Source organism: Carettochelys insculpta, chromosome 2 (assembly GCF_033958435.1).
Source record: "Carettochelys insculpta isolate YL-2023 chromosome 2, ASM3395843v1, whole genome shotgun sequence".
Lineage (NCBI taxonomy): Eukaryota > Metazoa > Chordata > Testudines > Carettochelyidae > Carettochelys > Carettochelys insculpta.
In genome coordinates this window covers 39,758,536-39,786,188 of record NC_134138.1, presented here as the reverse complement: position 1 = coordinate 39,786,188, position 27,653 = coordinate 39,758,536, and the positions used below count along the sequence as shown (strand labels likewise).

Here is a 27,653-nt window from a genome sequence, read left to right as displayed (position 1 = left end):
TATATGTATCAGCTATCCAAAACTTTGCCCACAGCCAACCTAACAGCGTTTCACTCTACTAGCCTTTTATCTCCAGACTGAAGTTACACACAAAGACTGCTTGAGGGTCACCTAGCCCTTCAGGGACATTTATCCACTTAAACATGAAATTCAGCACAAATGGTAGTTACTTCTCAGAAAAAGCTCATCGGATATAATCAGAATCATAGAATACTAGGACTGGAAGGGACCTTGAGAGGCCATCGAGTCTAGCTCCCTGCCCTAATAGCAAGACCAAGTACTGTCTAAACCATCCCTGATAGACATCTATCTAACCTGTTCATAAATATCTCCAGTGATGGAGATTCCACAACCTCCCTTGGCAATTTATTCCACTGTTTGACCACCCTGACAGTTAGGAACTTTTTCCTAATGTCCAACCTAAAACAGAAGGCTGTAGGCAGGACGGTGCTATAGTACAGTAATCCCGCAAAATGTGCCATTTTGAGTTGCGTTTAACTTGCATTGACGCGAGTTAAATGCAACTCAAAATCCCGCTCCCCTGGCTCAACCCTCCATCCCCATGTGGCCCCGGTTCAAACCCCGGTGCCCTGCACGTGCAGCTCTGGCTCAACACCCCCCCGTGCATGCATGGCACTGGCTCAGTCCCCCTCTCCCCCCTACACATAGCCCCAGTTCAAACACGCACCACCCTGGTTCAAACCCCTCCGACCCCACCTCACCCACGGACTTGGCTCACCCCCTCTGCAGCCATAACTCCCCTCCCATGGTCCCAATCCATCACCAGGCTTCACCCTCACCAAATGCCCCATCCCGCAACCACAGGACTTACCTTTCAAGAGGAGCTCCAGGTGCTCCTGCTGTTTCCCCAGCTGCAGAATGTGCATTCTGCTGGGGAAAAAAGCTGCCCCCTGACGTATGTGAAATTCAAGTTATGAGAGGGTGTATGGGAATGCAACCCTTGCATAACTCAAAGGACTACTACATATTGGCAAAGGAGCATAGCAACCCTTTAGCGCTGCTTGTCCATGCTATTACCTATATTACACCAGCATTTCCCAGTTTCTCAATTTCATGAGCGCCAAATTTTTTTCCCCACCCCCCCCCTCTTTTAATTATTAAAAGAAACTGTGCAGTCAAGTGAATAGTAGTTTCACGTACTGTGTCAATCTAATCAAGCAAAATGCGTAACTTCTGGATTTGTTATTCTTTGATAGCAAGAGTGTCCAAAATTACATTTCAATAAATTTCATTTCACAAAACTTTGCTGTGGAAAGAAAATACCAATTCAACTTAAACCAACTTTTCTCTTAGTTCAATGTTTGTATGGAAAAATAATTAAGCAGTCCACTTAGAAGAGCATAATCTGTTCATAAGCATGCAGGTATCAATTTTATCTTATGAGAATTTTTCCATGTTCCACTTGCTTCATTCCTTATTACATGCTGCAAAAGGCAGTAATAATTTTTATAGCCAAATATCTCTTCTTAAGATACCAGGTGGCTTTCAATATTTACCATTTAAGTCATGCATGAAATTTAAACATTACAAAAAATGACTTACCAGTTGACACTCCTGAAATATGCACATTTTCAGAATGTTCTGCAAGAGCACCATTTCCTAAAATTAAACATAATGAATAAACTAATTTCCAAGATAAAATTTGTAAAAATTCTTCAGATACCCTTCTAGGGAAAAGAGAACAAAACTGAGCTGCTTCGATTAATATTCAATATTTGACATCCTGGCCACTTCTATTACAACACATTTGAGGGAGACTATAAAAAACTATTGTACAATTATAATGAAAACAAAGCACTTTTATCAGTCTGTATGGAATGGTTGAATAAACTGGAAAATTAGGGAGGGGAAGTTTTTGGATTTTGAAAAACTTCCAGTACATTAAAAAAAAAAAGTGTGTGGGTGGAAGGGGGGAGATGTGGATTTCCTGCAACATTTTAACTATTTCAGTTGTTCTGTTCTTCAGGGGAAGCCAGTTTAATGAACCATTTTTTTTTGTTTTAAGGAAAGCAATTGCTATGCAAACAAAGACGTCCATGAGAGATAACTTTGCTAATGAATTCTGCTTGCTCATCTATTCAAGAAGATAAATTTCTATCTAACCAGTGACTAGCCATCAATGTGCACTGCAAATTAAATGTGTCATGCAAAGACTGTATGGAAAAAAGCAAATGGAGGGTCAACCAAAAAGATACTTTTACTGCCAGCCACCACTCCATTACACTATAGCACAAATTTAAGTTAACATTTTTCTGACAGAACTTCCCTATTTTTTTTAAATGAATTTCATCCCATTTTATGTACACTTCTTTTCTATGTGCATTTCTCCCTGTGCCACATCAACTTTCACTCTCCCTACCTTTTCCCTGCATTTTTTAAAACCTGTATAGCTGTTTTAGGAGCCTCTAACAGTGACACATGCCTTTGCAGCAGCCCATTTTCAATATGTGAAGCTGAAGAACACAAGACAGCTCTTTTCATGAATTGTGTATTGTTCAGAAGAAAGGAACCTACAGCTTGAACCAGACCAGTAAGACAAAATTTTGCAGACACAAAAGGACGCAATTCCCCACCCGCAAATTGGCTGAGTTCTTAATCCAAAACGGGGGGGAGGGGAGGGGATGGAGTTGGGGGAAAAAGATGGGAAGAAAGGCTCTTGTATTTATTCTTCTCCTGCAAAACATATAGAAAGTGACAAGACAAAATTAGAAAGCATATGGCCAAGAAAACATCTCACTATGCTCACTTGCTGTGTTTCGTAGATACAAAAAAGTGTGTCCTATGCGATACCAATGGAACATCAAAGATGGAGAGACTATTCTTTCATTCACTTCAAGAAAATAAAATCATGTATTGCAAACTATAACAGAGCTGTTATTTTTATTAAAAAAATAAAACCTGAAAAGGACCAAGAATTTCTCAGTTGTTTCCATTTCTCAATGAAATTAATGAATTTTATTGAAAAGGCCACTGAAATTTCAATTATTCTGATAGCTCAGTTACATTTGAGATAAACATTTTCAAGAAACACAATAGCAAAATCCAAAAGACCTCTAAATTGAGTTTCTTTTTTTCCTCTAAGAAATACCACATTACAACAAAAAAAAAATTTTGAAAAATTTCAAACAGCTTTATTCAGACTGAATAGTTTCTGTGCAGTTAACCAAACAGGATGTCCAAAATTGAAAGGAATATTTATACCCATATCAAAAAATTAAACCCACAATTAATTCTTTGACCATGTACACAAATTAAGTTTAAAACAACCTTTTATATGACAGATCAAAATTTAAAGCTGCCTACATTTTATGCAGAGTGAAGTCTAGATAATCATATTAAAAAATTACTATGCCTCTAATTTGTTTTGTTGTTATTAGTAACAGGCAGGTTTTCTGAGCCTGTACTATAAGCCGCACTGTTGCTGTAAAGTATCAGGAGGGGTAGCTATGTTAGTCTGTATCTGCAAAAACAAGAAGTCCTGTGGCACTTCATAAATTAACAGATTTATTGGCGCATAAGCTTTCGTAGGCAAACACCCACTTTGTCAGATTTTGTAACCTAACACGGCTCTGCTGCACAGACTCACCAGAATCGAGCAGCTATCACTCAGCCCAAAGGCTCCAGATTAGCTCTCTGAATTGTGCAGCAATAAGGATATCCTGCTGGGTATTCTAGGAGTTGTAGCTCCTAGCTTCCTTGGATAGAGGTAAACTTCAACTCCCAGAATGGCGTAAGCCAAGCATTATTTTAAGAGAGAACATAAGAATGGCCATACTGGGTCAGACCAAAGGTCCATCTAGCCCAGTATCCTGTCTGCCGACAGTAGCCAATGCCAGGTGCCCCAGAGGAGGTGAACTGAAGACAATGGTCAAGCGATTTGTCTCCTACCATCTATCTCCCGCCTTCGACAAAAGGCTAGGCACCATACCTTACCCCTTGCTAATAGCCATCTATGGACCAAACCACCAAATATTTATCGAGCTCTTTTTTAAACTCTGTTAAGAGTCCTGGCCTTCACAGCGTCCTCTGGTAAGGAGTTCCACAGGTTGACTGTGTGTTGTGTGAAGAAAAACTTTTATTAGTTTTGAACCTGCTACCCATTAATTTCATTTGGTGTCCCCTAGTTCTTATATTATAGGAACAAGTAAATAACTTTTCTGTATTCACTTTCTCCACACCATTCATGATTTTATATACCTCTATCATATCGCCCCTCAGTCTCCTCTTTTCTAGACTGAAAAGTCTCAGTCTCTCTAGCCTCTCCTCATATGGGACCCGTTCCAAACCCTTAATCATTTTAGTTGCCCTTTTCCGAACCTTTTCTAATGCCAATATATCTTTTCTGAGGTGAGGAGACCACATCTGCATGCAATACTCAAGATGTGGGCGTACCATAGTTTTATAAAGGGAAAGCAAGATATTCTTCCTCTTATTTTCTATCCCTTTTTTAATTATTCCTAACATCCTATTTGCTTAGTAACTGCCACTGCACACTGCGTGGATGTTTTCAGAGAACTATCCACTATCATTCCAAGATCCCTTTCCTGATTTGTTGTAGCTAAATTTGCCCCCATCATATTATATGTATAATTGGGGTTATTTTTCCCAATGTGCATTACCTTACACTTACCCACATTAAATTTCATTTGCCATTTTGCTGCCCAGTCACTCAGTTTGCTGAGATCTTTTTGAAGTTCTTCACAGTCTGCTTTGGTTTTGATTATCCTGAACAGTTTGGTGTCATCTGCAAACTTTGCCACCTCACTGCTTACCCCTTTCTCTAGATCACTGATGAGTAAGTTGAACAAGATTGGTTCCAGGACTGACCCTTGGCAAACGCCACTAGTTACCTCCTTCCATTGTGAAAATTTACCATTTATTCCTACTGTTTGTTTCCTGTCTTTTAACCAGTTCCCAATTCATGAAAGGATCTTTCCACCTATCCCATGACTACCTAATTTACATCAGAGCCTCTGGTGAGGGACCGCGTCAAAGGCTTTCTGGAAATCCAAGTACACTATGTCTACTGGATCCCCACTGTCCGCATGCTTGTTAACGCCTTCAAAGAACTCTAATAGATTAGTAAGACACAACCTCCCTTTACAGAAACCATGTTGCCTTTTGCTCAACAAATCATGTTTCTCTATGTGTCTGACAATTTTATTCTTTACTATTTATAACTGGAGATACACATCTCCTAGAACTGAAAGGAGGTCATCTAGTCCAGTCCCCTGCCCTCTTAGCAGGACCAAGCACCATCCCTGACATTTATTTGCCCCCAACCCCTAAACAGCCTCCACGAGGACTGAACTCACCACCTTGGTTTAGCAGCTCAAACCACTGAGCTATCCCTCCTCCACAACTGTTGAAGACATGCTTCCTCACAAACTGTTAAGATTAAATCTAGGTTGTTATTCTTAATAGTCAGATTATGAAACCTAAAATAGAGATTTATTGAAGACCTGTCATTGCAAAACTGAAATAGAGAAATGTGATAACTTCAGTATAGCTAATTTAACAAATGCTAAAATCTAATGTGCTACCATTTTGCCATATCTGTCGAACACATAATTATCAGTGACAGGATGTCAAAATGACCAACACTCACACAAACATTTCTAAATAGGCTTTAAAACACTATATGCATTACAATTAGCTGTAATTTTCAGCAAAATTCATTGTATGATCCACTCTGGTTGGTTTCATTCAGCTGCTTTCCAATACCTGACAAACACTAACTCAGCAAGAAATGTGTAGCCATCTTCTCCATGGGTCTGCTCAGTCACAATCAGGTACACATTCACTTGTTCGCTTTCAAAGAAGTCTTACCAAAGCCAAAACACAAAATTTAATTAGACTGCATGTTAAAGAATAGGATGTCTAAAAACTAAAATTTCAAAAAAACATTAGAGGGAAATATTGGTCTTGTGCTCATAATTTTGCTTTATTAGGAGCCCAGAAGCCGTTAAATATTTCTCCATGCAACTCTATTTCTTTTGCTTAAACATTTTTCCATTAGGCATTCACGACCTTCCTTGCCTGACATCACAGCAATTGAACCACCATGGAGATGACATCACAAGAATCAGTGGACTGAGCACTTAGAAGGAAAGGATGTTTTGTCAGAGCAAATATAGTGGGTCTGTCCCACGAAAGTTCACCTAAGTTATTTTGTTAGTCTTTAAAGTGCTACTTGACTCCTTTTTTGTTTTGATAGTATATAGACTAGCACAACTCCCTCTCTGTTAATTATATTTTAGTATCTATTTAACTTGATTAGCAAATGCACATTTTGAAGAAAGGGCGTTATTGCTACAGATTCAAATTTATCATCGTTTCAGCTACAGTGAGCACCACAATACGCTTCCAGGAAGTGCTGCAACAAAACCAGACTTGATACACCAGAAAGCCAAGTGAGCAACATGCAAAAAGACAGTCAAAACAGCAACCAGGGACATGCACAAACTTTTATATTATATCATCATCATCATATACATAAATTTTGCTATCTCACGCCATCTTGGCAAGGTTCTCTCAAGGAGGGCCCAGCCCAGCTCCCAGAAGGAGGCTGCCTCCCCACCCCACTGTCAGACCCTCCTCCACCCAGCACAGGGCCCAGCCTGGCTCCCCAACAGAGTCCTCCTTCCTCCCCAGCACCCTCCCTAGCCAGCATGGGGCCTGGCCCAAGCTCCAACAGAGCCCTTCCCCTGGCCAGAGTGGCGCCTGACTCATACACTTTGGATGGGTATTACAAAAGTTTCCCTCTAGAACTTTCTTCCAGCCCAAATTCTGCTTACAAGCAGAGCTGCAATTGGTCCTCTAGATATATTATTTTTGCTGTGTGCCCCATCCGTCTTCCCTCCTCTTCTTCCCACTGTGCCAGCCCCAGCCCCTCCCCACAGCAGGCATGGGGCCTGGCCCAGCCTTCAATGGAGCTCCTCCTCTGGCAGTGGGGGCCTGGCCCAGACCCTCTCCTGGCTAGCATGAGGGCAGGCCCAGGTCCCTAATGGAGCTCCCCCTCAACATGCCACCCCCTCCCGCACTCAGTGCAGGGCCCAGCCCAGCCCAGCCCAGCGGAGTGCCCAACACATCATGCAAAATGTATGGGCTGGGCCCTGCGCTGGCATGTGTCTAACAACTAGTTTCTGTCTAGAACTTTCTTCTAGCCCAAAGTCCACTTTCAAGCGGAACTGCAACCAGGCCTCTAATCATACAAATCTTTGCAGTTCACAAGTTTTGGCTTTCTTTGGCTTGCGTACTTATATGGAGGTATCTTTCCACCATACCTGTGGCCCACACCCATGAGATAAATTGCAAAAATGAAGAGTTTAAAAAATTATTCTCAACAGTGCATGCCTATTCTGAATCCTGTGTAAAAATCTTTTCCCTGAGGATTTATTCCAAGGGCCCAAATCCCTGGCCAATTGCAAAAAGCTCCCTTAAAATTCAACAAATGTTGAATATACTTCAGAGATGTCTCCTCCTGCCACAGACACAAAACAGGCAAAATTAATCCTATACCAGGAACTGAACCATCATTAAATATTCTTAGAACACAACTATCACTACTATCAAGTCTGACATCTTGAAGCCCTAAAACGGATAGAATTATAGATGTAAAATCCCATTTATTTGCTTAACTCGCTACATGCTAGCTTTCACTGGTTAACCAATTAAATGGGTTGGAGGGGGCATGCCAGGCTGGAATGCCCCCACTTGTGACATGCTAGAGACTGGGACTGCTCCAGTCCAGTTAGAGCGTCCCTGCTCTCAGTGCTGCTGGTGGGGGGGGGCACTCCAGCATGGCTGGACCAGGCCCCATCTGCAACAGCCCAGCACAACAACGGCACAGGTGGGGTGTTCTGACCTGACCAGAGCAGTTCCCATCCACAGGAACCTAGGGCTCACTATGGAGCAGAGAAGCTCCAGCCAGGCCAAACTGCACCAGACCCCACATGATGTTGGGGGAGTCCTCTCCAGCTGCCCCTCCTGCCTCCGCAGGGCTGCCATGGGTTAGTAGTTGACCGCTGATAAGTCAATTTTAGCTACCCAAATGGTATAGCTAAAATTGTGTATCAGCAGTCCACTCCTATGTCTAGTATAGACATAGCCTTGGAAAAGCAAGTCTGGCAATTAAACAATTCCTAACTTCTCCTTTCTTCATATGTATCACAAATATTACCTCCTATGCAATGATGAGAAAGTAACATTTGTCTGTGCCTCAAATTCTCTCATGTTTTGACTGCTGTCCACTTGGATTGTGTATAGAATTGAACAAACATTTTTGGTTGAAACTATTTGACAAAATTGTTTCTGTGGGGGGTAGGTAAAAGAGGATTGAAAAACCAGACTGAAGGAGGGAAGGCCAAACGGGACTATTTTCTGACTAGCTGTACTTGTAAGCATGTGTGTGCAGCTCCATTGCTATGTAACTGTACATCACCAATTAAAATGTCTCTCAATTGCAGCCACTGGTTACTATAGAAATAATGATGAACCACACATATTTCCTAACCACTTACACGTAACTATACCCACTCAGCTTGTTTAGTAATAAATGAGAAAAAATTCAGAATATCTACTCAAAGTCGAATTCTCCCAGCTTCCAAAATGGATGCAAGCTGAGCACAGAGTCTACATAGCGATTAGAAAGCCCTGCAGCCCAAGCCAATTGATGCAGGATTCTCTTTGCTCTGTAGACATAGCCTCCACACCTTCTCTTTGCAAGAGAGTATCACGCTTTCCACAAAATTATTCACTTATTTTATAATGACTCAAATGTCAACAGACAATTTTTAAAAATTGTGTTGTGGAGCATAACTAGCTTTTAGGCATTATCTGTTCTGATCTATAATGTCCAATTTGGCTGAAGAACATGACAGGATCACTGACAACGTTTACATAATTTATTTAACCAACTGCATGTTCTCTGTTATCTTTCTTTAGAATTAAGAATTGGGTTCATGAGCTTTTCAGTTGGACATTTGTCAAATAATGATAAAACTGTAAGCTGTTCAATAAGATGTTTGTTGCCACTGCAAGTAGAGAAAGCAAGAGGTAACAGTTGTCGTAGTAACAAAAAATAGACATTCAACAGGAGCACAAAAGTTCAGTTGAGTTACACTGTGCTGGAGATATGCAGACATGAACCAAAGTTTCCTTCCCAACCAGCTTGAGCATGAAAACCAACAAGATTTCTATAACTGAAGTATTTCTGATGCAAAGATTTTATTGATGCAATTTAATAATACAATCAATCAATGCAGCGTGATAATTTCTCTTTACTATTTAATTGAAAGGACAACACAAGGATGAGGATATACCGAATTACGGTTTACTTAAACATTCTAGTTTAAGATAAGCATGCACGAGATGCATGCACAAACATTCAGTCAATGTTTGCACTTCCTAAAAAACTTTGAAATGGCCATGCTAATGGCCAAATCGAAGAATACTAATGAGGCACTGAATGAAATATGCAGCGCTTCATTAGCATTTGCATGCGGTCGGCCGCGGCGCTTCGCAAGTGCTGCTTTCAAACATGCATGGCTTGGTGTGGATATCTGGAGGTCCTTTTTGAAAGGACCTCGCACATTTTGAAATTCCTTATTCCTCTCAGCTGACAGGAGCAAGTAGATTTCAAAATGTGCAGGGTCCTTTTGAAAAGGACCCCTGTGTAGCCGCACCAAGCTGCATGTGTTCGAAAATGGTGCTTTCGAAGCGCTGCAGCTGGCAGCATGCGAATGCTAATGAGGCACTGAACATTCCATTCAGCGCCTCATTAGTATTCTATGATTTGAAGTTTTGGCCAAGTGTGGCCACAGCCTCACTATCCGAGCTTTAAATAAATTATACATATACGGTTTACAATACTTGGAACAGTTATAAAAGTTTAAAAGTGTAACCTAGAGTTTTTTAAACTGTAATTGTGGTGCATTATTTAAAAATAAAATAATCAGAAAAATCAATTCTGCAATCATATGGCTCATAATACACAATCTTGACAATTCCTTTTTAATAACTACTTTAAGCCATGAAAAAGTGTTAAAATACAAAGACCACAACAGTGAAGACTTTCAGCAGCATTGTGCAAACTTGAGGAATTAGAATCTGATTTGCAAAGTGTACGAGCACTTGTATTTCCTCCTGGCTTCAAAAGGAGGTTGAGTTACTCAGCACTTTCCAAAATCTGATTTAAATTATTGACATCTAACCCCTTTCTGCTTCATATTAGTGACTTGCCCAGCACCTAGAAACAAAATATGAAGAACTTCTAAACACTGTTTCTATCATCCAACCTAACATGAAGAATATAAAATGCTACACTATTTTAAAAGACTTAACAAATAAACTAATTTTCTTTGCATAATAGTATGTTTTTAAAAAGCATTTCTAATCTGAAAATAACCTAAGCATGACAACATTTAAAATCTGTTCCTTGGTGTGAATCCTGAGTAATATCTACTAACTTCCACAATGATAAATGTTTTTAAAGTAAATTTACTTCTGATACCACTGGAAAGCTAACAGCACATCGACGTTAAACTGGGTTCTTCTCTACTCACTATAGGCTCAGTTTTGTTGGCAAACTTACACAGTCCAGAACCTTTTAGTACTTTAATTTGATATAAATTTTAATATATCATTAAAGACTGCAGCACTCAAAACAATGCAACACGTGTTTCAGTTCACTGCTGAATTTAGCACAATACTTCATTATATCTGAGAAAAACAGAGGATCCGACACATTGGGGAGGGACTCGAGCAAGTAACTTGGCCCCTGAGAGAAAAAACAACAAGAATTTTGGAAGTTGTGGTAGTTCAGAAGGAGGGGAACACACAAATCTGTTGTGTTCTCTCATTAGAGGGTGCTTTGGTTCCTGGCAACTTTCCCTCTTCCTTACCACTTTTTTCATTCCACTTGGCAAGAGAAGAGAAGCTCCTAATCACTGCTAACTGCATTTATAAAAGAGAATCTCTCAGAAACTGGTACTCAGCTGCTTCTAACTAAATACTAGTTTGTGCATTTGCTCCATTTGCCAGAGAGGTACTGACAGTAGAGGAAACAGACACTTTTTGCAGCAACCCAAGAACTCCACAACTGAAGGAAAATTCAAGGCTCAGAAATACAAGGGGCTTTAATTATACTAAACAAAATACCACAGTGTACATGGTCACTTCAGCAACATAATATATAAGAAGGGAAATCTGTGGTAAATGTCCCATGTAATTTTCAGTTTTCCTAAAGCTAGCTGTTTGATGGGTAGAATAAATATAAGTATTAAGTCTGGCCAAACCCTTCTATTACCAATGTTCTAAAAATGTTACTTTTCCAGTTGAAATTCAGTATAGCTGGTTTTAGTGAACAATTTTTCCTGAGAATTTCACCAAAAACGTTAAGACTTTTTACAGATGTGACCCAACCACCTGGCGTGTTCAGTAAAAATTCTGGCCATCTTTTCGTGAACTCTTTTTTTTATTTTAGCAGTAGGTGATTGAAACTGGCATTTAGTGGGAGCACTTGCTCATTTTCAGCAAGGTACCTAACATCAAGCATGAAAGTAGTTCCAATGATACTTATACCTGTACAGTTGGGGCAAGTAACAAAATATCCTCCCGAACTGAGGCCTTCGTCTAGATTGAGGTATCCAACCTGTTTTAAAGGAGGCCACATGGCAATTTTTACGAGTTCCAGGGGACCAAACACAAAATAGCCCCAAACCACCCACCACAGGCTTAAAACCCTTGCAGTGCCAAACTGTCCCCAGCGTTAGGCCCCCGCAGCCCCAAACCGTCCCCACTATTAGATACCCCCAACAGCCCCAAACTGCCCTCAGCTCCCAGCCTTAAACCCACTGCAGCCCCAAACCGTACCCTGCCCACCACTAGGCTTAACCCTTCCTCTCAGCCCCATACTGCTCTATCACTAGCTCTGCACACCAGCCAGGGCTCTGCCCCCAGGGCCCATAGCAACTTGGGGCTCCAGACACTGGAGCTCTGCCACTGGCCCTGTTCCCCAGCTGGGGCTCTGCCCCTAGGACCAGCAGTGGCTCCATGCCCCAGGCACTGGAGCTCTGCAGCAGCCAGTCATGCCGCAGCAGCCAGCCCATGGCAGCTGGTGCCTCCACGGCAGCCAGCCCCACGGGTTGGGTAAAAAGGCTCCATGGGCTGGATTCTGACCCATGAACACCCCAGTCTAGATAATAAATGTTCCATTCTGGTGGTCTGATGAAAACTTTGTAATGGGGTATTTATTTTACCAAGCTAGAGGATACAGAAAAAGAGCCTAAGACTGAAAACACTGACACTATTTTCAATATCAGATATAAATGGTGATATTCAACTGTCTTTTGAAGGTCATGAATTTCAAGTAAAGAATTCATTTTCCCTCATATCGGCTTTATATATATATATATATATATATATATATATATATATATATATATATATATATATATATATATATAAAAAAGCAACCACGGGAATCACAAAGGAAGCCCACTAGGATAAAACAAAGTTTCTCCATTCACACGTTTCTTAAAATATCGCCTCCAAAAGGTTTACACGTGGTCTTGAAATAGTTACATCCTGTTATATATGAGTGCAAAAGTTTAGACTGGTGTTATCTGAAAGCACTCAAATGCCAAGTATGAATATATCATATTACTAAGAGAAAAAAATGCTGAAATTTATCAGTTACCTTAAAGTTATAATAAAATTGTTCCTTGTGTTCAAAATGAATGTAAGTTGTTCAGACCTTCTGTCCATTTTGAAAAACAGGAATCCTAGTAATCTGAATCCACAGTTGCAGAGCAAAAGTAGTAGCTTATATGTGAGAAAATGAAACGTTAAAGCAGAGGCAAGTTTTGACAAGCAAGCTGTTGAGTGTTTACAGATTGAGGAACTATGCAAAAACTGCTTCAAAATTATGCTTTCTCTTGCCAACATGCTGCTTGCCTACTGCACGCTTGTCCCATTCTACAATACCTTGGGAGCAAAATACTTTTCTTCTGCTCTATATAGGGTCAGACTAATTTTTGTCCACTCAGTTGCAACACTGTAAAACAGCAAGGAGAACATCTTCTGTGATCAGAGAACCATGACAGATCTGTATTAGGAGTCAGGGTAACAAATTAGTATTTTACAAAAAAGTGTTATTCACTAGATAGGCTCACAAGATTTGAAACTGTGTTTGCCCAGTTTCATCAATGCCTTGACATGTTTCTTCCTGAAAGGAAAATCAGAGCAACTAAGTGAAACCATATGACTCAAAACATTGCATAAAAACAACTACAAAGCTACCATATGCTTTTCAGAGACTGGATCCTTCACCTTTGTGGCCCATAATAAAGTTACTAAATCCTACTGGGAGCATACTGAACACACAAAGCTTCACATCATCTTCAATAATAAATGATGGCATGGATCACCAGGCTTCATAGTTGTTTCTTCTGAATAGGAGACTTAACAAGGGAATGAGTACCTGGCAGGGATGAAAAACTAAGAAGATTTCACAAAGAGAATGCAGCTTTAATGGTAATGGTATGAGAGGGCATCGATATCATCTGAGCACTGTCCATTGCATGGCCATTTGTTTGAGCCAATAAGACACAAAGATAACACTAAAAGACAGTATCTACACTAGGAAGCATACAGCAGCACAGCTGTACTGATACAGCCATATCCCTGTAAGACTGCTCATGTAGCCAAGAGGTGCCAATGGGAGAGAGCTCTCCTGTCAACATGGAAATTAGTTACCACTGCTCAGTAAGCTATGTTGTCAGCAGAGCATCTTCCACTAACGTAACACTTTGTACTTGAGCATTTATGCAGGCAAGACTTGTGTTGCTCAGAGGGGTGTTGACCCCCCTCTGACCCCAGCCTCCCAAACTTCAGCCACAAAAGCTCTGCTGACACAAGTGCTAGTATAAAACATGGCCTGACAGGGAAGCACTATATATAAACTTTCTGCCTTTCTAAACACATCATCATTGTATTCCCATTCAAGTAATATCTCAAGTTGTGCCTCAATAAAGCCGATTATTAAAACCTAGCTTTTAGACAACTGAAAGCAGAAACTAAGTAGGAAAATTTTTAGGTTCTTGAGGTGATCAGCAGTTGGGTTTTACTTGGAATATGCAAACATGCTTCCTATACTATAACCATTTGATCAGACTTGTCAACACAAAGCATTAAAAATTGGCCATAAAATTGCAATTAATGATTCCTGCACCCAGTGACTTCTCAAGGGACCTATTTAAATAATTCTGTAACAAGGCAGCTTGTGTGACTTTAAAAATGTCCAAGCCCTGCAAACAAAAACTGCAGATACAGTAAAACCTCAGCATTAGAAACAGATTATGAACTGACTGTCAATTACATATATCATTTGGAATCAGAATTACCCAAAGCAGAGACAAAAAGTAGAAGTGTAGCCCAATATTGTGCTGAAATACTAAAAATAAAGGAAAGTAGCATTTATCTTCTGCATAGTGAACTACAAAGCTGAATTGAGTCAATGTTCACTTGTAAGCTTTCGAAACTACTATAACCTCTTGTTCTGAGTTGTGAATAGCCTCCATTCCCACCATCTATACTGTTTCTCTCAATCTGCGACTTTTACGAGTCCCTTCATTTTTTCCTCAGATGGCATGACAAAGGCACAGTTACCAATGAACTCTCTTCCACTCCAAATGAACACTCTCTCTCTACTCAAATAATTCCTGAAACATCTGATTTTCAGAAAGGACACTTTGAGGAGAAAAAAAAAAATCCACCACCACTCCTCTCAAATATCTTGTCTCCTCTGCAACCTCCGACATTAAACATACAGCCTTAATCTTCTGGCAAACAGATGAGCATTGAAAAGTTAGTGCTCCACAAGTATACACAGGGAAATTCAACTTGTGACTCACAAGTCAATTAGGCCTATTGTCAGATTGTTTTCTTGTACTCCCCTTTTCCCTCCCCCACCCCCCATTTATCTGACAATATTGAACTAGTATCTCTTGGCTTAAAATTATATTGTAAAAAGCCTCCCAGGCTGAGATCTTCTTTTCCTTTTTGTAACAGGGTCCACATTGCACCTCACTGAATTTGGCCTACTGGCCCCACTCCATAAGATTTAGTGATGCTCCAACATGGTACAACAGCCATGCTCTTGATTTTGCATCCATTTCCCACCACCCGTTTCCCACTACTTACAGATTAATTACACTGCTTGGTTTGACACAGGCCTAACCAACATCAGAACAAGATTGATAAAATTTAAAAAAAAAAAATAAATAAAACTTGGTTTTAATCAGATTTTTGATTAAAATACTAAATTTCTCATTTAAAAATAAGTTACAATTAAATCTCATCACAAATATGTTACACATACAGCCTCATAAAAATCAATTAATGGCAGCAGTCTGTTCAACCTATAAGCTCTTGTTTCTTGAATGTTCTGGGCTTTTAATTCTGTTTCTTCACACACTAAAAAGTAATGTGCAAAGAAAGACAAGCTGAATAGGATTAATTTTGTTCTGTGCTTATGTGGTGGTGGACCTGGTCCAAGCACAGATGAGGAGTTAATTAAGAAACTGTCTTAAGAAAGAGAGGCAATTTATTGGAAAAGACACAGGCATCATAGAACAGTGGAGTGAATCGTAAAGAAAAAGGAAAGGTATCATTGGGTGGGGGGTAGCTGGCTTTCTACATTCCCCCACTTTTGTTACAGAACAACTGTCATGGCTTTTAGACATTAGAGAGAACTCATCTGGAAACATTTTGAAGAACTTCATTCTCTGGATAAAGAAGAAAAATATATCAAGTGTAAGCAGTGCAAGATGATGATGGAGGGCCTAATTGCAAGAATGAAATGTAAGGAAAACAGCTTATTGGGAGAAAAGGATGTGGATGAAGATGTCGATCTGGCTGAATGGCTCAATTGGTTAACAACTAGTTCACTTTGCAATGCATCATTCTTCAAGACTCTCTATACCTTTTAGTATAAATATGATTTGACAAGTGAACTCTCACGCTGTTTACTGTGTTTGATGTTACTAGGGGAAAAAACAGTTTACCTTATCCTTATGGCTTGTTTCATAAGTTAACTGGGTTTAGAATCTATCACTCAAGTATACAATACAGAAAGCTGCAGCAAGAGAAAACTGGAGTTACTAGCTGCCACTGTCCTTTTCTTGTATTACACAACACATGCCACCTATTTTGGAACATTATGGCCACAGACCACAATGGTGACGCCTTAAGTTTATTCCCTCTTCTACAATGGCATAAGTCAGCCTTGCTAAAGGAATGCCATTCCATATGGCTACATCTGCATCAGAACCATATGGCGACAGAAGTTACTGTCAGAGAAATCTCGACAGAACCTGTGTCAGACTGCATCTACACACAACTTGTTCTGTCAATAGAGAACTGCCAGACTGCACTGACCTCTGGTGCCAGAAAGCAGAATGGCAACTCTGCAAAGAGGGCTGCCAGGCAACCAGCAGTCCTCTCTGTTGACAGAAGTGTCTACACTGCACTTCTGTCGACAGTACGCTGTCCAGAGATTGACTAGTAACAGAGGGAGCGCCGTGCTAGTCTATATACTATCAAAACAAAAAAGCAGTCAAGTAGCACTTTAAAGACTAACAAAATAATTTATTAGGTGAGCTTTCGTGGGACTGAACCACTTCTTCAGACCATAGCCATACCAGAACAGACTCAATATTACTCAATTGAAATACTGAGTCTGTTCTTCAGACCATAGCCCTACCAGAACAGAACACCACTGGTCATCACCTACAGCCCCCAACCCAAACCACTGCAACAAATTATTAAAGACCTACAACCTATCCTTAATCAGGATGCCACACTCCAGAAGGCCCTAGGTGACAGGCCTGTTCTCTCCTACAGACAGCCTCCCAACCTTATGAGGATCCTCACCAACTGACACAGTCTATACCCCAGGAATACCAGTTCTGGAACCTTTCCTTGAAACAAAGCCCAGTGCCAGCTTTGTCCACATCTCTTTTCTGGAAATAACCATCACTGGACCTCACCAGGTTATTCACAGAATCACAGGCACATTCTCATGTTCCTCCACTAACATCATATATGCCATCGGCCGTGTCTACATGTGCACACTACTTCGAAGTAGCGGCGCCAACTTCGAAATAGCGCCTGTCACGGCTACACGTGTTGGGCGCTATTTTGAAGTTGAAATCGACGTTAGGCGGCGAGACATCAAAGTCGCTAACCCCATGAGGGGATGGGAATAGCGCCCTACTTCGAAGTTGAACGTCGAAGTAGGGCATGTGTAGACGATCCGTGTCCCGCAACATCGAAATAGTGGGGTCCGCCATGGCGGCCATCAGCTGAGGTGTTGAGAGACGCTCTCTCTCCAGCCCCTGCGGGGCTCTATGGTCACCGTGGGCAGCAGCCCTTAGCCCAGGGCTTCTGGCTGCTGCTGCTGCAGCTGGGGATCCATGCTGCATGCACAGGGTCTGCAACCGGTTGTCGGCTCTGTGGATCTTGTGTTGTTTAGTGCAACTGTGTCTGGGAGGGGCCCTTTAAGGGAGCGGCTTGCTGTTGAGTCCGCCCTGTGACCCTGTCTGCAGCTGTTCCTGGCACCCTTATTTCGATGTGTGCTACTTTGGCGTGTAGACGTTCCCTCGCAGTGCCTATTTCGATGTGGTGCTGCCCAACGTCGAAGTGGAACATCGACGTTGCCAGCCCTGGAGGACGTGTTAGACGTTATTCATCGAAATAGACTATTTCGATGTCGCTACATTGAAATAAGCTACTTCGATGTAGCGTGCACGTGTAGACGTAGCCATCATGTGCCAACAATGCCCACATGCTTTGTATATTGGACAGACTTCTAACTCCCTTAGACAAAGAGTTAATGGGCACAAAATAGACTTTTTATGCGCTCCAGATCCACAAACCAGTTAGTCAACATTTTAATGGAGTGGGTCATTCTGTTAATGACTTAAGAGTTTGCGTGTTACTTAAGAAAAATTTTTGCACCACTATTGAAAGGGAGACAGCCGAGTTGTCTTTTATATTCAAATTCAGCATATTAACATGTGGTTTGAACTGGGATGGGAATTTTTGGAGTCACTATAGGGGCTCGTTTGCATGCTTGGCTTAATCTAATTCTTGACCTTCCCTCCCCGCATCTACCCCTCTACTCTCTGATTTGCTCACATTGTTCTGATCTGGCCTCCTTGATTACTGTTTTTGTTCTCTGTGCCTTAAATATTGAGTCTGTTCTGGTATGGCTATGGTTGAAAAAGTGGGTCTGTCCCACGAAAGCTCACCTAACAAATTATTTTGTTAGTCTTTAAAGTGCTACTTGATTGCTTTTTTGTTTTGTCCAGAGATCATTATGCCTCAAATTTTTGAGGGATAATACTGTTGAGGAAAATGCAGAGTTTTGTCGAGACTTTGTCAACAGAATGCTTTAAGTGTGTAGACACTCCCTGAGTTATGCCGACACAATGCCCCTTCTGTTGACAAAACTCTGAAGTGTAGACGGTCCCCGAATTATGTCAACGGAAGGCTCCTTCTGTCAACAAAACTCTGTGGTGTAAACACAGCCTACTGGTTTTCTCAAAGAACACAGATGTTCCAGTGAGTTCAGTGGGGCTTACTCCAAAATTAAATGCACTCTAACCACAAATCAGTCTTGTTTTTTTTTGGTAACTAGATTTAAATAAATATGTTTTAAACCACCGACCCCTCGCCCCAAATAAATAAATAAAACCACCAACCACAACGCAACACCCATGCATTGATTTTAAATCAATCCACCCTGCAATAGAGAACAACAAGAAGTCTTGTCGCACCTTATAGACTAACATATTTTGGAGCATAAGCTTTCGTGGGCAAAGACGTGCTTCATCAGATGCATGAGTGGGGGTATGGTTTCAGCGGGGTATTTAAAGGTTGGTGTCCCAGTAAGAGGGAGGGCCAGAGCTGACAAGGTCTATTCAGCAAGGTGGAAACGGCCCAGTATCAACAGCACTTATCAAAAGAGGCAAAAACAAGTCATATCAGACAGGAGGATGTGAGCCTGACTTGTTTTTCCTCTTTTGATAAGTGCTGTTGATACTGGGCCATTTTCACCTCGCTGAATAGACCTTGTCAGCTCTGGCCCTCTCTCTTACTGGGACCCCACTCTTTAAATACCCCGTTGAAACCATCCCCCACTCACGCATCTGATGAAGCATGTCTTTGCCCACGAAAGCTTATGCTCCAAAATAATTTTGTTCTCAAAGCTACAGACTAACACGGTTACCTGCAATAGACTCTCTCTTTCCTCCTCCTGGTCTCCACCCTTCTCCCAGCAGTCAGTTCCTATTAATGAAGCTGGCAGGTGCAGGTAGTTCCCAGGCAAGCACTGGTTATTCACCCTGCCTCAGTCCATTCCCCTGATTGGGTGGGTGGGGAAGCAGGTACGAACACCCCACAAAATGGAATCCTGGTCTATGACTAGGGCTCCCAGACACTGTAGTAATACCCATTATAAACAGTATCTACAACAAAATCTCTGTGGCAAAATGAATCCACACATATGCATGTATCTTTGGTTCAATATTTTTTCTTGGCGTCCTATGTGTTTAATCTACAAGAATAATCTCAGACTGAGCTCCAGATAAAATGAGATTTCAAAGAAAAACAATTTGCCAACCACCTCATACATCAAAATTCTCCCCCTCAGATGTCCCCAAGTAATTCTCTTGGATCAAAAGTTTCTAATTACACAAAGAAGTCATACACGGACTTGAATGATTAACCAGCAACTGAGCTCAGGATTCTTCAAGATTGGACTTTCAACCATTAAAAAAAAGTAAGATATTTGCTATTATGAAGCAAAGAAGGTCTCACCATTATTATGTAACGTTACTGTACACAGGTATCACAGCTATGACTAAGTATAAGTGAGTATATAAACAAATGTATACAGGAAAAACAAGCAGAGAATTAAAATATTAACCAGCTGATTAAAACAGCACAAGCATATCAGGAAGCAACATTAAGATTTTCATCTTCCCCCACCTCTCTCTTTCATGCCACTACAGAATTTCAGATTCGCTGTGGGACAGGTAAAACACTTCTCCATTATTTATTACAAGAAATGCAGAATGAAAATGTATGAAATATGAATATTTAAAACTGTATAAGTTATATATTCAGTTACCGTCTACAAAAACAGTTGGGCTACATCTAAACTACAGCGATCTGTTGACAGAAGTCAATGTCAGAAGAGATCTCCCAACAAAACTTCTGTTGACAGAGTGCATCCACACACAAAAGCTAATCAGAAGAGCGCTCCGCTCCGACGACATAGCAGCCTGACTGCTCTCTCGACAAGAGGCACCTGGAAGCACAGCATACAGGGCTGCCCATTGTCCTGGATACCCTGTCTGTTGAGACAAGGCACCCCAGAGCGTTCACACAGATTTTCGCAGACAGAACCTGTTGACAAAAGGCACTCTTCCTCATCTGGGACAGGCAGAAGATTGTTGGCAGAAGTGCCGACTTTTGTTGATGTACAGTTGACAGAACGCACTGTATGTGTGGACATTTCACCGGTTTTGTCGACAAAACTCTGTAGTGTAGACGTAAACTCGGAGAAAATATATGGGGACATTCCAAAAAAGGCATGGTGGGAATCCAATCTTATTCTATGTATGAATTGGTGCACTAAAGGATTCACTTGTTTATGGTTCTGTTTTCATCAGTAGCTAAATGACTAAACTGCTCAGGTAAGTATATTTAACTACAGCAGCAGCACAGGGAAACACTCGCAACCTATCATTTGTGTTCTCTCATATAGAACGTGAGGCTTATGGATTTATTTCTAGGAGTGCTGAGGACCCGCAGATGCCAAGGAGGTCAAATGGAAAAGCTCAACATCTCTGAATATCTGCATAATACTCTAATGTAATGACTTCTCAATGAATGCAAACATATTAAGCAAATAGGTAAATGTTACAGAAGTTTAATTATAAAAACAAAAGTTTCCTTCACTAAGCCAATCAATAGACGTTTCAGTGAGAGGGTGCGTTGACAAATCATTAGGAAAGCCAAAATGCTGCTTCTACCAGCCTATATAGGAAGAGGGTATGTGTAATAGGGTTATGGAAAAAGATGAAGCTGCTAGCATTTCATCCATTTGTCTCCCAACTGATGTCAGAATTTTAGCAAGATCCTCCAAGCCATCTCTGTTCTCACCAGAGCAAGATTTATCTCCCAAGGCAGCTCTCAGTAGCAATACTAATTCTCAACAGTGGGCTCAAATTAAACAGCTTGCAGCAAGTCCTTTTTATAGAGTTATCTCCAAATGACTGTCATTCCCAAGAAAGGACACAGGGAGGAGAGCTGGGGCCCGAGGGGTGAGGTGGCAGGAATCAAAGAGCTACTTCTTACATAAGGGGTGGTTTGAAACACAGAATTTTTACCTTTTTGCTTTCCCTATGGATAACTATGTTTGTTTCCAATAAATATATTTTATTCCGCAGAGCAGGCAGAAACAATGGGAAAGAAACCTCTAATATTTAGGGCAGTGGCCACACTAGCCCCTCCCTTCAGAGGGGCTACAGTAATGTAGCACTTCAAGATATGCTAATGAGGTTCTGCCATGAATATGCAGGGTCTCACTAGCATAGTGGCAGCTATGCACAATTTGACACTGCTGGTTTCAAAATGCAGCTGCCCGTGTAGCCAGAGGCTTTTCGAAACAGACCCCGATTTCAAAAGCCCCTCATTCCCAAAACCAGATGGGAATATGGAGTTTTCGAAATCAGGGGGTTGTTTTGAAAAGCCCTCGACTACACAACTGGCATGCATTTCAAAACTGGCAGTTTCGAAGACTCTGTGGCCACCATTATGCTAATGAGGTACTGCATATTCATGGAGCAACTCATTAGCATATCCCAAAGCGCCACATTACCATAGCCTCTCCGAAAGTAGGGGCTAATGTGGCCACAGCCTAGATATTTTAGAATATTGTCTTTCTTCATACCACCATTTCTCTGATGTCCTATACACTTCATAGATACACCATTCTTCAGGCTGTTTGTGAGAAACCGCAGTTGAAGCGTTCAGCCAGTGTTCAGAGTTGAATCTGTGAAGTCACAAGGACTTGCCTAGATTTGGAGGCAGGGGTGAGTATGTATCAAAGGACTTATTCTGGCAGAATGAGTTGGGATGAACTCTGATAGTGTTATTAGCATGTGTGTACATTTTTATTATTTAGTATGTATTATGTGTAATGCTTTTTACCTTGCTTGGAAAACTGTATGGTAAATTATATTTAGAGCTGTCAATCACAGTTAACTCACACAATTAACCTCAAAATTTAATTGCCTTCAAAACTAATGATTAATCATGGCTTTAATTACACTGTTTGATAGGCTACAAACTGAAATTTATTGTTATTGTAAAAGTGAAAAACTATTTTTCAATTCAGCCTGTAAGAGTACTGTAGTGCCGTCTTCTACAATCACAGTTTTTTTTTAAAATTACCCTCAAAAACAATGTAAAACTTTGGAGGAACATGAAGAACTGAGTGGTCTTGTAACTTCTAATTGCTCTCTTGGAACAAGCTTGTTTACCTTTGCAGGAGATGAGGATGCGTACCTATTTTCAAAACTGAGAACAGGCATCATGACATGGCACATTTGTAGCTGGCATGGCAAGGTATTTATGTGCCATATACGCTTAACATTTGTACGTCCCTTCATGTTTCAGCCACCAATCCAGGGGACATGCTTACGGTGCTCATTAAAAAAAAGAATTAGCAAATTAAATTTGTGAGTGAATTCCTTGGTGGAGAATTGTGTCTCCTGCTCTGTTTTACCCACATTCTGCCATACATTTCATGTTATGCTAGTCTTAAATGATGACCCCCACGTTTTTCATTTAAGAACACTATCACTGCAAATTTGACAAAACACAAAGAAGGTACTAAGGTGAGACTTGTAAGGATAGCTAGAGCACTCAAAGCAAGGTTTAAGAATCTGAAGTGACTTCCAGCAATCAGAGGGAAGCATGCTTTCAGAAGCCTTAAAAAGGGTAACACTAGTGTGGAAATGACACCCCTTGACCCACTAAAGAAGAATCAACCTTCTGCTGCTAACACAACTCAGGATGATGAAAACAAACATAGGAATGGCCATACTGGGTCAACACAAAGGCCCATCAAACCCAGTATCCTGTCTTCTGACAGTGGCCAATGCCAGATGCCACAGAGGAAATCAACGGAACAGATAATCATTGAGTGATCCCTCTCCTGTCATCCACTTCCAGCCTTTGACAAACAAAAGCTAGGGACACCATTCTGACAGCCATTGATGGACAAAACCCCCATGAACTGATCTAGTTTTTTTTTTGGAAGCCTGATCTAATCCTGAACTTCGTAACATCCTCTGAAAAGGAGTTCCATAAGACTGTGTGTTGTGTGAAGAAAAAACTCCTTTTGTTTGTTTTGAGCCTGCTACCTATTAATTTCAGTCAGTAACTCCTATTTCTTGTGCCATGGGAGCAAATAAATAACTTTTCCTTATATGATCTCTCCATACCTGTCATGATTTTTAAAGGTCTACCATATTCCCCCTTAGTCTCCTCTTTTCTAAACTGAAAAGTCTAAGTCTTGTTACTCTTTTCATATGGCACCCATTCCAAACCCTTAATCTTTCCACTGCCCTTTCAGAACACTTTCCAATACCAATATATCTTTCTTGAGATGAGGCAACCACATCTGCACAGTATTCAAGATGTGGGTGTACCATGGATTAACAAAGAGACAATAAGATATTCCTTATCTTAGTCTCTATCCCATTTTTAATGATTCCCAACACTGTTTATTTTTGACTGCTGCTGCACACTGAGTGGATGTTTTCCAAGCACTATCCACAATGACTACAGAATTTCTTGAGTGGTTATGGGTAAATCAGTCCCCATCATTTTGTATATATAGTCAGGATTATTTTTTCCCCAATGTGAATAGTACCAAAGAGGTAGCTGTGTTAGTCTGTACTCTAACAAGCCAAAACAGCATTGTTTTGCTTCCCCAATGTCCATTACTTTATATTTATCAACATTAAAATTCCTTTCCTATTTTGTCGCCCAATCACCTAGTTTTGTGAGATTCTTTTGAAGCACATTGCAGTCTGCTTTGGTCTTGACTATATTCAGTAGTTTAGTATCATTAGCTAATTTTACCACCTTAATGTTTATTTACCCCTTTCTCCAGATTATTTATCAATGTTGAATTTGTCCCAGTACAAACCCTTGGCTGACATCACTGGTTACCTCTCTCCAGTCTGAAAACTACTTATTCCTACTCTTTGTATTCCTACTCTTTGTCTTTTAACCAGTTATCAGTCCATTAAAGGACCTGCCCTCTTATCCCATGATTTCCCTTTATAGAAATCATTCTGATTTTTCCCCAACAAACTATGTTCATCTGTGTGTCTGACAATTCTATTCTTTACTATAGCTTCAACCAGTTTGGCTGTACTGAAGTCAGACTTACTAGCCTATAATTGCCAGGATCACTTATGGTTCCCTTTTTAAAAACTGCAGTCACATTAGCTATCTTCCAGAAGGTACAGAAAATGATCGAAGGCTAGGATATAAACCATAGCTAATAGCTGTGCAATTTCATATTTAAAGGTCTCTCGGCACTCTTGGGTGAATGCCACCTGGCTCAAGTGACCTGTTATTGATAAACTTTACTATTTGTTACAAAACCTCCCCTAATGACACCTCAATCTGGGACAATTCTCAGATTCATCACCAAAAAAGTATGGCTCAGGTTTGGGAATCTCCCCAACATCCACAGCTGTGAAGATCAAAGCAAAGCATTTATTTAGTTTTTCTGCGATGATCTTATTTTTGCAAGCTCCTTTAGCAGCTTGGTCATCTAGTGCACCCACTGGTTGTTTAGCAGGCTTCCTCCTTCTGATGAACTTTAAAAACATTTTGCTATTACTTTTTCAAATTTTGGCAAACTGTTCAAACTCCTTTTGACTTTCCTTACTTATATGCCTCTCTCTCTCTCTCTGCTTCTTTTAAGCCATGGTGGCACTTTTTCGTTTCTCTGCTGTTTTTTTAATTTGGAGTATACATTTAAGTTGGGCCTCTATTATGATATCTGAACAATTTCCATGCAGCTTGCAGAATTACTACTTTTGGCACTGTACCTTTTCAATTCTGTTTAACTAAGCTCCTCATTTTTATGTAGTTCCTCTTTCTGAAATCAAAAGCCATTGTGTTGGGCTGCTGTGCCACCACAGGGATGTTAAATTTTATGACATTTTGGTTACTGTTTCCAAGCAGTTCAGTTATATTTACCTCTTAAATAAGATCCTGTGCTCCACTTAGGATTAAATCAAGAATTGTCTCTGCTCTTGTGAGTTCCAGTACCACCTGCTTCAAGAAGCAGTTGTTTAGGGCATCAAAATACTCTCTCTCTCTACTTCCCATCCTGAGATGATATGTAACCAGTCAATATGGGGATAGCTGAAATCGCCCACTACTATTGGGTTTTTAAATTTTTTTTAGCCTCTCCAGTCTCCCTTAGCATTTCATAGATACTATCACTATCCTGGTCTGGTGGTCGGTAATATATCCCTACTGCTATATTATTATTAGAGCACAGAATTACTATCCATAGAGATTCTATGGAACATATTCACTCATTTAAGATTTTTACTTCATTTGATTTTACATTTCATTTCATGTATAGCGCTACTCCCCCACCAGCATGACCTGTTCTGTCATTGATATATTTTGAACCCTAGTATGAATGTGCCCCATTGATTATCCTCTTTCCACCAAGTTTCTTTGATGCCTATTATACTAATGTTCTCTTATGAGCCACTCTAGTTCACCCATCTTATTATGTAGACTTGCAGCCTTTGTATACAAGTACTTTATAAATTTGTTACTATTTAGCCACCTGCCATTTCCTGATGTGCCTGAATGGGACTTCTTCTCATCTGATCTTACCTATATTTTATCACTTTCCATTCTGGCCTCTTTACTAGTACATGGAAATCTCTGATGACAGACCCTCCTCAACAGACATCGCTATATGATCCATGTGCACCTCTGCACCTGTCGGCTTTCAGACAATCATAGAAGATTAGGGCTCGAAGAGAGCTCAGAAGGCCATCTATTGCAACCCTCTGCTCAAACCCCAACTAAACCATACCAGCCAGGACTTTGTCAAGCCTGGCTTTAAAAACCTTTAAGGACGAAGATTCCACCACTTCCCTAGATAAAACATTCCAATGTTTCACCACTCTACCAGTGAAGAAGTTTTCCTAATGTCCAATCTAGACCTCCCAAACTGCAATTTGAGACACATCGGTCACCACTGAGAATAGCCTAGCTTCATTCTTCTTGGAACCCCCACTTCAGACAGTTGAAGGCTACTATCAAATCTCCCCCATCCTTCTCATCTGCCAACTAAGTAAACCTAGTTCTCTCAGTCTCCCCTCGCAAGTCTTATGCCCTGTCCCCTTAATTATTTTTTGCTGACTTCCTCTGGACTCTGCAATTTGTCCATATCCTTTCTGTGGTAGGGGACCCAAAATTGGATGCAGTACTACAGATATGGCCTCACCAATACTGAAGAGAGGCGAATAATCACTTTGTCCCATTTGCTGGCAACGTTACTAGTAATGAAGCCTAATATGTCTTTAGCCTTCTTGGCAAGAAGTGCATACCAGCTCCTTGTTCAAGGTAATCCCCAGGTCCTTTTCGGGGAAGCTGACACTTAGCCAGTTTGTCCCCAATCTGTAAGAATGCAATTATCTGGGATCTTCTCCGACTGCCACAAGTTTTCAAAGGTAATGGCCAATGACTCTGTAATCACATCAGCAATCTGTCTCAGCATCCTCTGGTGCATTAGATTCAGTCCCTCGGATTTGTGCATGTCTAGCTTTCCTAAACAGTCCTTAACCTGTTCTTTCACCAATGAAGGCTGCTCGCCTATTCCTCATACTGAGCTGCACAGTGCAGCAGTTTGGAAGATGACTTTGTCTGTGAAAGCCAAGTGTGAGATGTGTACAAAAAAAGCACTGAATATTTCAGTTTTTTGAACATTATTATTAGGCTGTCTTCCCCACTCAGGGAGGCACACTTTTCCTGACTTGCTCCTCCTCGCTAATATACCTATAGAAGTCTCTCACTATCCTTCACATTCCTAGCTAGCTGAAATTCCAACTGTGATTTAGCCTTCGAGATTACAACCCTGCATGCCTGAGCAATATTTTTAATATTCCTTCCTAGTCATCTGTTTGTTTCCATTTATTATAGAAGTGTTCTTTTTGTGTTTAAGCTCAAAGATTTCTCCTTTATAAGAGCTAATTGCCTTCCATATTTGCTATGTTTTCTGCACCCTCTGTAAGGCTTCTTTAAAATACTGCCAGCTACCCTGAACTCCTTTCATCCTCATTTTAGCATTATGGAGATCCTGCCTACCAGTTTCCTGTGAAAGTGGAAGTCTGATTTTCTGAAGTCCAACGTTCACATTCTGCTGCTTTCCCTTTCTTGCTTTTGTCAGGATCCTAACTCAACCATCTCACGGTCATTACGTCCAGGTTGCCACTTCTACTTCC

At 40.7% G+C, this 27,653-nt stretch overlaps 1 protein-coding gene across 4 annotated transcripts in view; it reads right to left on the bottom strand.

The window, feature by feature from the left end:
• The window catches only part of LRP12 (LDL receptor related protein 12), a 93,762-nt gene that overhangs the window by 51,665 nt on the left and 14,444 nt on the right, over positions 1 to 27,653 (bottom strand). For 3 of the 4 annotated variants that reach the window (XM_074986770.1, XM_074986767.1, XM_074986768.1), the window contains exon 2: positions 1,564 to 1,620. The exons of the other annotated variant lie outside the window; for it this stretch is intronic. In XM_074986770.1, the coding sequence (XP_074842871.1) occupies positions 1,564 to 1,620 (57 nt within the window). The remainder of the gene's footprint in view (positions 1 to 1,563; positions 1,621 to 27,653) is intronic. 4 annotated transcript variants of the gene reach the window in all.